Below are 11559 nucleotides of genomic sequence, written 5' to 3' on the forward strand. Positions count from 1 at the left end.
AGGGGACCGAGGACCGCGCGGCGCCGGCGGCGGACTCGGGGCCGCAGACTCCGGGGCTGAGCGCGGGGAGGCCCGGGTCCCGCGGCCACGGCCGGCTCCGGCCGGTTCCAACCGGCCCCGCTCCCCGCCTCGGGACGCCCGCCCGATGCTCACCATTTCCCGGCTTCCGGGGTGTCCCCGCGTCCTCCCTACGGCCCCCGTGGTCAAAGCAGGACACAGGGGACAGAGGTTTCCACCAAACCAGCCAAAGTCGTTAATAGAAAGCGAGGCGCGCTAACACGTGCCGCCGGAATAACCGACCTCCACGAGACGCCGCAGTTGGCGCCCCTGCCCTTCCGACGGCGCATCTGATTGGACAGTTCCTCCAGTCCCACCCCCTCCAGCCCGAGTGACGGAGTTGCCAGAGGTCACGTGACTGAGCCAGCCGTTAGTCCTGGCGCCGTCTTAACGGCTCCGGGGAAAGAGCGGGTAACAGGAGAGAGGCCAGAGGAGAACCACCCGAGCGGAGGGCGGGCGCGAGAAAGGAAGATCACGCGAGATTCGGGAATCCCGCTCCATCCTCCCCGAGATGCGCCTGCTCGAACAGGACCCCGCCCTAGCGCGTCTGATTGGCTAGCGCTTCAGGCCGGGCCCTGAGTGACTTGGAGTAGGGTCATTCGTGTTGTAGGTAACGGGCCATGGCCTTGTCAGGGTGCACTGGCAGGTAGGCAGAACTTGCTCCTGGCTTTTCAGAGCGGGCACTGACGTCTTTCTGTACTAATGGATCTTTCCTTCATCCTCCTGACACAAGCTCCGAAGGAGAGATCCTCTTGTGTCAGAGCAAGATAGCGCCCAGGCCAGGCCACACTGAACAGGAGGAATGGCCTAATGTCCTCCAACGGTCATGGATTTGAGATGAGTGTTGGCTGCGTGGCAAATGCTTTCTCACTCCTTATCTCTCAATATAGTTCTTTTTCAGCCTAGAATATAAAAATGTCAGGAAAGGAATACAATTACTAAATACATGCAAAAAACTGGAGTTATATGGCAGCAATATTCTATAAAGGAATCAAAAGGGAAGAAAAGCAAACATTTGAACTCACATAAGCAGCCTGCCTACCCACAATTCACAAGGAAAACCTACATTCAGAAGGTTAAACATATTCTGGCTGCTAAAATGAAGCCCAGAGGGGATCAGACCCTGGTGATGAGGCAGAAAAACCTAAGGATCTGGGAGCTCAACAAACTCTGGGAGCTCAACATACCTTCCTGTCCTCTACTCACAATGTAGCAACGATCCCTCCCTTCAAGACCTTCATTTTCACCAGCAGGAAACTCACCTAGTCAGTTTAGGGTTCTGAACCTAATGAATTGTCAAATTTACTATTTCTCCAGGAGACAATCCAATGAGTCTTTCCCTAAGTCTGACCTTCCCATATTCTCCTCGTATACACACGTTACAGTCTGACTCCGAGTTTATGCACACCAAAACCAAAGCACCGTCCAGAAAACAGCCCCTTTCCCTAAGTCTGACCTTCCCATATTCTCCTCGTATACACATGTTACAGTCTGACTCCGAGTTTATGCACACCAAAACCAAAGCACCGTCCAGAAAACAGCCCCAAGGCCACCAGAGCTACAACCTCAGAAAGGACAGAACCTCCCAACTTTAATCTGCATGTGGAGTTTCTGTTTTCTAGTGCTCTGCAGCTTCTCAATATCGACCCTCTTTCTGTAGTTTTTCCGAGCCTCTAGAGGCTAACCACAAGGAGGGAAGGCTCCCCAGGAAGCACCAAGGGCAACTTCATTTCCCTCCCTTTGCAGGCTCAAGACTGACCTCAGCCTTAGGCCTCTGCTTCACACTCCAGGTTATTCACCTGCTTCACTCCAACATGGATGAGTTAAATGAGACAATGACCTTCAATCCCATTGCATGAGAAACCAATGGAGTCCTTGCTTTCCTCGTGGGTTTATGTATACAGTACAGGAAGAAAGTGCTGAGATACTTTATAGGGATTAGAAAGATGGAAAGTAATTATTCCTAAAAGAAAACAAAGATGCCAGCAAACTATTATTTTCTTTCTATTAAATTGGTATATAAGCAAATAATCCAATTTGAACTTTCTCTTTTTTTCATCTGTTTTAGGGGATTCTTGACCATAAATTCATGTTGTCACCAGGTTCTCTGTGCCTGGGGATTTACGTGTCCAGTTTACCCATTGAAATGCTCATCCCCCCCCCCTCCACCATCGACCCATCCAGTCATTTCTGTATCTAAATTCTAAGCATTGTATAAGCAGTGTTCCCTTTCAAGGACCCAGGTTAAATCCACTTGAGTCTTTCAAGTTTCTTGATTTATTTACTTGAAATTGTCTTCCAGTATAGACTGTGCTAAGTACCACATCCATTTTATTTTTCTCTTAATCTGTCACCTGATCATTGAGGGAACACACAGAATATTTTGAATTGACCATCAACAGCACCTGCTGTAAATACTCTCTCAACCCTGAAAAATCCACATCCCACAAAGTGTTTGGATGTTAGTGCCACCATCACCGCAAGAGGGAGCTTCACTGATTTCGTTCCTGGAAATGGCTCAAGGCAGTTTCCTGGAGGACTTTTATATGGGGGAAAATGGTTAATAGAAGTAAAAATAACACCGTTCAATTTAATTTCATGTAAATTGCTTAAGTTTTTATATGTTGTTAAGGCAATAAGTGTGAACCTTGATTGCATTTCCCTGAGTCTGAAAAGTGTATCTATATATTAGAAAAACTAGGAGCACCAGTTTGCCCCAGGGGAGAACTGGGGCAGCAAAATGAAATCCCTCCTAACTTTGGAACTTGCAGGTGAAGAGGGCAGAGGTGAGAAGATAGGAAAGAGGTGAGGAGTGGGGCGGGTAGTACAGCTTTGCTCCCTCTTAGTAGGGCCCATCCACAGGCTGCAGGATCTGTTCTCTGCCTTCCCCATCAACCCACCTGCAGGAGACCACGCTGGTGGCCAACCAGCCATGCAATGCAACCCCCAGGGCATGGAGAACCTATAGGGACCTGCATGTGGAAGGAGGTTAAGATTGGGAGATAGTGTCCATGATCTGACTTAGTTGCTGGAGATGGAGTTCTGAATCTCAAGGCAAAGTTTGAAAATATGTGGCAGAATCTAAGCTCTGAAGGTGGGCTTTGTTGTCTTCGGGAGATTACCAGACATGGGAAATGGCATTGGAGTTCTGGGGTGGTGTCCAGAGCCCTGGAGTGAGGATTGGAGGGTCTGAAGGTGGTGACCAGGTCCCAGGGAAGCATTTGTGGATCAGTATCCAAGACTAAAGGGTTGGATTTGACAAGCCAGGGGTAGGGTTCAGGCCAGATAAAGTGATTTGATGGATTCATTGTGATGGTGTCATTCAAGGGCCCAGGGAGTTATCTGTAGGGTAAGGGTCCTATACAGGCCTGAAGGAAACACCAGGGAAGGTCAGACACAGGAAGTGAAAGAAGCCAAATTCAGAAGGCTATGCTTTATAGAATTCTGTTTGACTTTCTGAAATATAAAGCTCTGTAAAAACCAAAAACAGTTATTTTAGTGCCAGGGACTAGGGGTGGGGGGTGTGGAAAGGAACACAAAGGGGCATGAGAAAATTTGGGGGGGAATGGATGCATTTACCCCACATCTTGATTGTAGCGATTTCATGGGTGCATACATTTGACAAAGTATGAAATTTCTTTATTCTTCTAGAACCTCCAGGAAAGAAAAACATGAAATTTCATAGTTTGAATATGAGCAGTTTATTGTGTCAATTATAACCTCCACCAAGTTCAAGACAATTTTGTAAGCAATGATACCAGCCATTTAGTTCATCCCTAAAAACTGAGGATCCTGGGTATTCAACCATATCAATGCAGTCTTTTTTACATTATTAACAGAAGGAAAACAGGTGCCCTTTAAAGATGTTTTAAAATTAGGAAACAAAGTCAGAAGGAGCCACATCAGGACTGTAAGGTGGATGCCTGATGTTCTCCCAATGAATCTCTTGCAAAATTGCCCTTTTTGATGAGAGATGAACAGGAACATTGTCATGGTGGAGAACTCCCTGGTGAAAGCTTTCTCAGGCCTTTTTCTGCTAAAGCTGTGGCTAACTTTCTCAAATCACTCTCATAATAAAGCAGATTTTATCACTCTGGCCCTCCAGAAAGTCAACAAGCAAAATGCCTTGAGCATCCCAAAAAACTATTGCCATGACCTTTGCTCTTGACTGACCTACTTTGGCTCTGACTGGACCATGTCCTCCTGATGGTAGCCATTGATTTGATTGTGCTGTCTTCGGGATTGCACTGGTAAAGCCATGTTTTATCTCTAATTAGAATTCTTTGAAGAAATGTCTCAGGATCTTGAGCCCACTTGTCCAAAATTTCCATTGAAAACTCTGCTGTTGTCTGCAGCTGGTCAAGACAAAATACTTTTGGCTCCCATTGAATGAAAAGTTGGCTCAACAAATTCAGTCAGAATTCTGTAAGCTAAACCAGTTGAGATGTCTATGGTGTTGGCTATTGTTTCTGCTGTTAATTTTAGTCTTTTCCTTGCAAATTCATGTGGATGGTCTACAGCTATGAGCTTCATCTTGGACATAGTCTCATCCTTTCTTAAAATGAGTTGCTCGGGCCGGCCCAGTGGTGCACTGCTACAGTGAGCTGCTTGGGAAGCATGGCAGCGCTCCCGCCGAGGGTTTGGATCCCACATACAGACCGGCCGCTCACTGGCTGAGCGAGGTGCGGGAGCAACACTGAGGGTTGCGATCCGTTGCTGGTCAGGAAAAAAAAAAAAAAAGACAAAAAAAAAAATGAGTTGCTCATTTGTAAGCTGCTGATTTCTTTGGGGCATTATTCCCATAAACTTTTCATGAAGCATGAATAATTTTACCATTTTTCTATCCAAGCATCACCATAATTTTGATGTTTGTTCTTGCTTCAATTTTAGCAGAATTTGCTTTGCTCTGATAGGGGCTCTTTCAGACTAATGTCTTATCCTTCTTAGTGCGTAAAACTAGATCCTGGTCAGATGTGTTATAACAAATTAATATGATTTATTTTGGTGGGAAAAAAATTGAAATCCATTCATAGTTTTTTCATAATATACGTTTTCCATTAACTTTTTGAAGACCCCTCAGATTAATTCACATTACACTATTCCATGATTAATTTTAAAGACTTAGAAATTGATGTCAACTACTTATTAGCAACAAAAATAAAATAAACTTCATTGTGTTAAAAAGAAAAAAAGAAAGGTTTTCCCATATGAAAAAAAAGAAAGGTTTTCCCATATGAAAGAAAGGTGGAATATCTATAACGGGTAAGGAACATGTAACATCTAGAACCTGCCACAAGGACACAAAGAAATCATAACAATTAACGAAGACTCGTTTTTCAATGGCATGTTAATCACAGAACAATTTTTAAATTGTTAAAATTAAACCCACCACATATTAGAACTACATTTCAGTTCACCCACAGATCCACCATGCTTCAAAATGGGAAGAGAAAAATTTTATTAACTGACTTAAGAAAAAAACACTACCTATTAAATTCATGCACTATTATTTTAACAGTACTTACAGAATTATCTCACCTTAATGTTTCTTTCTGAGTAACAATTAGAAATTCATACTCCAGATATCCATTTTAAGAATGAGCCACCAATGAAGACAGTATATTCATAACTTCTGCTGGCCAGTTAGCTCAGTTGTTTAGAGCATGGTGCTGATTTATAACTTCTAAAACATTTCCTTCAAGTTGTGTTTTTTGAGAATACTACACAAATTACTTTACATTAGGCTTTTCAAATTACTTATATTTACAGGATTTCCCTACATTGGGAGTTTTCAAGTATTTGTTAAAATTGAAAACTTTTTTCCATTTTTCACGTTTACAGGGTTTCCATCCAGTGTTATTAAGTTACAACAACACTGCACATTGCTTCTATTCAAGAGGCTTCTCTCCTCTGGGTCTTCTTTAATGGCTTCAAATTTAACTGGGAGGACTAAAGGCTTTCCCACACTCTTTATATTTATACAGTTTCTTTCCATTGTGCATTCTCATGTATGCTAGAAAGGCCTATGTGGTAATAATAGCATTCCCACATTTCTTAGGTAGGAGTCCTCTCAAGTATGAGTACTTTCATGTCCTGAGAAGGAAATGGAACGAATAAAGGCTTTGTGACATTCTTTACATTTGTAGGTTTTTTCTCCAGTATTGGTTTTTTCATGTATTTGAAAGGTACTGGAATTGCACATTCTTTACACACATAGGATTTTTTTTGCAGTGTGAGTCCTTTCATTTTCATGAAAGGGACTGAAACAAGCAACTGAATGTTTTCCCCACATTTCTTACATTCATAAGGTCCATACCAGCATCCTTTATCATGTGCCTTTGAAAGTTTGAAAGAGAAAGGAAAGCTTTCCCACATTACTCACATTTATAGTGTTTTTCTTCAGTATGAGTTCTTTCATGATTTCAAAAGATACTGGAACAATGGAAGGATTTACCAAACTGTCTACATAACAGGGCTTCTATACAGTGTGAGTCTTTTCATGTGTTTGAAGGGGACTGGAACAATAGAATGCTCTCCAACATTCCTGAATTTCAACGAGTTTCTGTACAGTATGAATTCAGATCTTTGTAACTAACCGATATAATGAAATGCTTTACCACATTGTTTATACTCATGATTTTCCTCCAGTGTGAGCACTTTTGTGTCTTTAAGAGGAATTCTCCCATATTTGTTACATTCATAGGGTTTCTTGCCATTATAAACTTTCAAATATTTGACAAGAACTGCGACATTGAAAGGCTTTATTACACTGTTTATATTCATAACATTTCTCTCCAGTGTAAGTTCTTTTTTCATTGTTTTTTCTTTTTTTTTTTACTTTATTTGTGTTTGTTTTTTGTTTCCTCTTTTACTAGTGTCCAGTATAAGTTTATGTATTCTAAATTCATCTAGGAGAATCAAAGCCTTTTGCACATACTTTATACTTATGAGCTCCACCTCCACGGTGCATTCTCATGTGTGTTCAAATGCATATAAGACAAGATAACATATTTTCACATTTCTTTCATTAAGAAAGTTCTCCCCACTTTGTGTCTTTTCATATATTTGAGTATATTTACAACACCTGAAAGCCTGACCACATCATTTATATTACTAGGGTTCCTCTCCAGTATGAGTTCTTTCATGTATTTGAAAGGAACAAGAAGAACAAAAAACTTTACCACATTGCTTACATTTATAGGGTTTCTCTCCAGTGTGAGTTCTTTCATGTACACGACATAAACTGGGATAAGCAAAGGTCTTTCCACATATCTTACAGCTATAAGCTCCATTTCCAGTGTGTGTTATTAAGTGTGTTCGAAAGCTTGTAAGAGAAATGAAGGCTTTCCCACATTCCTTACATTCATAGGGTTTCTCTCCAGTGTGAGTCATTTCATGATTTTGCATGGAAGTGTGGTATATAAAAGCTTTACCACATTGTTTGCATTCATAGGGTTTCTCTCCAGTATGAATTCTTTTGTGTACTTGAAAGTAACTGGAAGAACGAAAAGCTTTACCACATTGCGTACATTCATAGGGTTTCTCTCCAGTGTGAGTCATTTCATGATTTTGCATGGAAGTGTGGTATATAAAAGCTTTACCACATTGTTTGCATTCATAGGGTTTCTCTCCAGTATGAATTCTTTTGTGTACTTGAAAGTAACTGGAAGAACGAAAAGCTTTACCACATTGCGTACATTCATAGGGTTTCTCTCCAGTGTGAGTTCTTTCATGTACACGACATAAACTGGGATAAGCAAAGGTCTTTCCACATATCTTACAGCTATAAGCTCCATTTCCAGTGTGTGTTATTAAGTGTGTTCGAAAGCTTGTAAGAGAAATGAAGGCTTTCCCACATTCCTTACATTCATAGGGTTTCTCTCCAGTGTGAGTCATTTCATGATTTTGCATGGAAGTGTGGTATATAAAAGCTTTACCACATTGTTTGCATTCACGTCTTCTCTCTATATTCCTGATACTCACATGGTCTGTGTTCAGTGTGAGCTCTGATGTGCCTATTAAGGGATGAATAACAGGTGAAGACTTCTCCATACACACTGCTTTCACAGAATTGTTCTCCAAGAGGAGTTTTCTTGTCTTCTCTCTATATTCCTGATACTCACATGGTCTGTGTTCAGTGTGAGCTCTGATGTGCCTATTAAGGGATGAATGACAGGTGAAGACTTCTCCATACACACTGCTTTCACAGAATTGTTCTCCAAGAGGAGTTTTCTTCTTCAGAGTGCCATCTGGAATCTGGCTGAAGGTTTCTCCACACTGGCTACCATCTTTACTTTCACAGACTCTCTACCATATGACTTCTGTAAAAAAAGAGAAGCACATTACTAAGGGTCTGTTTACAAACAGAGTTTATATTTATTTATAGGTATTGGACTTCTAACATTATCAGGGAAAGTGTGGCTTTATTTATGCACAGTCTGAATTGTTTGAAAATGAATGAATCTGCAAGATTGCTTGACCACTATTATCAAAGCAGTAAAACTCACGTAGGGTTTCTTAATACTATTTCCAAGACAACTATTTTACAAACATGAACATTTATGTCACATTTAAGTTTATATTTTGGGAGAAAATTCTCTAATAATAAATACATTTGAAGCTGGACTTATTTGTTTTCTTTGCTGTTTTTAGGATTCTCTTCTAAGTGCATATTACCTTAGATTTCTCCTCTGGTTTTTCTTGTGATCATTAATGTTCTGATCATTCCAATTTTTTCCTAAAGTAGAGATCCAGAAAATTCAGCATGAATTAATACAAAATACAGAAATATTATTAGTCTCTAGGTTCTTAGTACACTGTAGCCATGCCTTATTTATTCACCAAGGTATTCCCTTCCACACTCCATATCGTGAAACACCTTTGATGACTAAGAAACACTTGTCTCTAACTCAGTAAATGAAGGAATGATGTCATCCTTACCTACAGAGGCCAGGTGCCTTACAGTTTCCTCCATCACATCTCTGTAGAGTTTCTTCTAGGAAGGATCCAGCAAAGCCCACCCCTCCTCAGGAAAGTTCACAGCCACATCTTTAAAAGCCACTGGATCTTGAAACATTCCACATATGTGTAAAGGAGAATGGGTGAGACTGACAGAACTGGAATCTACTTTCATTTCCTAAAACGTTCACATAATGCTATGGACTCCAAACATTTATTCTATAAGTTGTTCATCAGACTCCTACTCTGTCTATACTCACATCCTCTCACACAACAATCCTGATGCTAGAATTGAACTATTTGGTAAAACAATGTCAGACCAGGAATATGCCTTTCGTTAGTGAGTTCAAAGAGTAAGATGTGCTGCCTGGATTACTCCTAATGTCTCTTGTACAGTGGGCCTACAGCACCTGCCACAACAAAGTCCTTCTATCTCGGGTGCAGAACAAAGTTAACATTAGCAGTCCTGAGACTGCATATCCCTAGAAATGCTTGTTCAAAGTTTGACCTTTGATGGTACCTGGGACCTGGATTTGGGGAGAGACCTCGCCAACCTAACCTAACTAATACGTCATTTGCTTAACTCCTGTCTTCACTCTGAGAGTTTGGAATGTTGTAACATTCCTGGCAGAGGAAGCCCACCTGATCAACCCTGAAAAATCACTCTGGGCACTGAGTCTCTAGAAACTTAATGAGCTTTCCTGGTAGAAAATATTTTACTTGTTTTGTCACAACTTGTTACGCAGGGGACTGAGCCCATCTTATGTGATTATACTAAGAGAGAACATGTGGAAGTTTGCACCTGGTTTCCTGTAGACCAAATTTACTTCAGTATGACAGAAAACTAATGAAAGATATTTCAACCATATAATGGAACAATTTTAAATTTTTTAATGGGTAATGTCAAAGAAGAGTGAAATAAGGGGAAAGAACCCAATGTCACCAAGATGCCAGCTATAAAATCTATAAAATCCCATAAATCTCCCAAAGAAAATGTGGTAAGACAAACAGGCAGATGCAGAGAATCATAACTTCCTGGAACCAAAAGCCATAAGCAGAAACCTGTGTGGGAATTAGCACAGGGGTCAGAAAATTAAAATTATAATTGGTGAATTCCTGAAGGCTGAATGTGGACAAGTTTGAGAGGTAAAAAACTCCAGGGGGCCCAGTCTTAGGGGGACCCACAAATTTGTGAGATTTACTTCCAGAAACCCTACCAATTCTCACAGTGAAGCTCAGAGAAAAATCACTTACTGCTTTCCAGCAGAGGGAGGGGAAAAGTAATCATTTAAAAATATGCCCAGAGAGTTGTTATTCTTAAGTCCTACTTTTGAAAAAATTCCCAAATGCCGAACCAACTGGGATGTTACCAGAACCAAACCTCCTGCCTGGGTCAAGAGAAATACCTAATTCCATTCCCCTCTACCCTTCATACCTCACCTAAGGAGGGGTGAGGATGAGAAGTACTTATGAAAGTCAACCCAGGGACACAGGCTTCCTAAAAATGAGGCCAAATTACAGTTCAATGAACTGTTCCCCACACCTTAAAGTCACACCGGTAGGGCTCTGGTGTAACAACAGTGAAGTAAACTGAAAGAATGACATGCCTTAAGAGGTCTCTAGGGTACACCAACAGATGGGGGACACTGAAGAAGTGGACACGTGTCCAGAAACACAATCTACCAAGACTGAGTCAAGAAGAAATAGAAAACCGGAGCCTAACTACAACTAGTTAGGAGATTGACTATGTAATCAAAACACCCCAACAAATGAAAGCCCTGGACTAAATAGTTCCACTGGTGAAATCTATGAAACATCTAAGGAAGAATTAACATCAGTCCTTCTCAAACTTTCAAAATACTAAAGAGAAGGGACTACGTCCAAATTCATTCTATGAGAGCAAAATTATGTTGACAACAAAGATAGACAACAGAAAAAAAGAACTGCAGATAAATCCCATTAAGAATACAGTTGTCCCTCAGTATGGCGGGGAGGGGCATGAAGACTGGTTCCAGGACCCTCTGCAGATACCAGAACCCTGGAATGTTCAAGTCCCTTATGTAAAATGGGGTAGTATTTACATATAACCTAAACACAACCTCGGGTATAATTTCAATCATCTCTAGATCACTTGTAGTACCTACCACAATGCCTACACATCACTTCATTCACATATATTCAGAGTAGTACTTGGTTCTCACAAAATTTAAGTCTAGCTTTTTGAAACTTTCAGGATTTCTTTATACATACGTGTGTGTGTGTGTGTGTGTATGTGTATGTGTGTGTATATATATATACTGGATCCACAGTTGGTTGAATCCACAGATGTGGAGAGCTGACTGTACTCATGCAAAAAATCCTCAAATAAATACTTACTCAAAAGCACAGTAATCAAAACAGTGTGGTACTAGCAAAAAGACACAGATATACACCAACGGAGTAGAAAAGAGAGCCCAGGAAGGCACCCACACATATATGGTAAACTGATTTTTGACAAGACTCCCAAAATCATTCAATGGTAAAGGACAGTCTTTTAAAAAAACA

The 11559-nt window shown here is 41.0% G+C and overlaps 3 protein-coding genes and 2 pseudogenes across 3 annotated transcripts in view; all 5 read right to left on the reverse strand.

The window, feature by feature from the left end:
* Positions 1-186, reverse strand: part of LOC103610573 (zinc finger protein 709-like) — a 14512-nt gene extending 14326 nt beyond the window's left edge. The window contains 1 exon segment of the mRNA XM_008594719.1: positions 154-186. Coding sequence (XP_008592941.1) covers positions 154-156 — 3 coding nt within the window. The 5' untranslated portion in view covers positions 157-186.
* Positions 187-2899: 2713 nt separating this feature from the next.
* LOC103610577 (putative zinc finger protein 833) lies at positions 2900-8109 on the reverse strand. The gene is made up of 3 exons (XM_008594721.1): positions 7251-8109; positions 4740-4773; positions 2900-2957 (listed from the first exon to the last, which is right to left on the reverse strand). The coding sequence occupies exons 1-3, from the start codon at positions 8107-8109 to the stop codon at positions 2900-2902; spliced, it is 951 nt and encodes a 316-aa protein (XP_008592943.1).
* LOC103610575 (zinc finger protein 426-like) lies at positions 5807-6272 on the reverse strand. The gene has a single exon (XM_008594720.1). It carries the CDS (start codon positions 6257-6259, stop codon positions 6128-6130), a length of 132 nt encoding a protein of 43 aa, XP_008592942.1. The 5' UTR covers positions 6260-6272; the 3' UTR covers positions 5807-6127.
* Positions 6346-6840, reverse strand: LOC103610576 (annotated as a pseudogene).
* Positions 8110-8169: 60 nt separating the features above from the next.
* Positions 8170-11245, reverse strand: LOC103610574 (annotated as a pseudogene).
* Positions 11246-11559: the final 314 nt, after the last annotated feature.

This window comes from Galeopterus variegatus, unplaced genomic scaffold (genome assembly GCF_000696425.1).
Source record: "Galeopterus variegatus unplaced genomic scaffold, G_variegatus-3.0.2 Scaffold11324, whole genome shotgun sequence".
Lineage (NCBI taxonomy): Eukaryota > Metazoa > Chordata > Mammalia > Dermoptera > Cynocephalidae > Galeopterus > Galeopterus variegatus.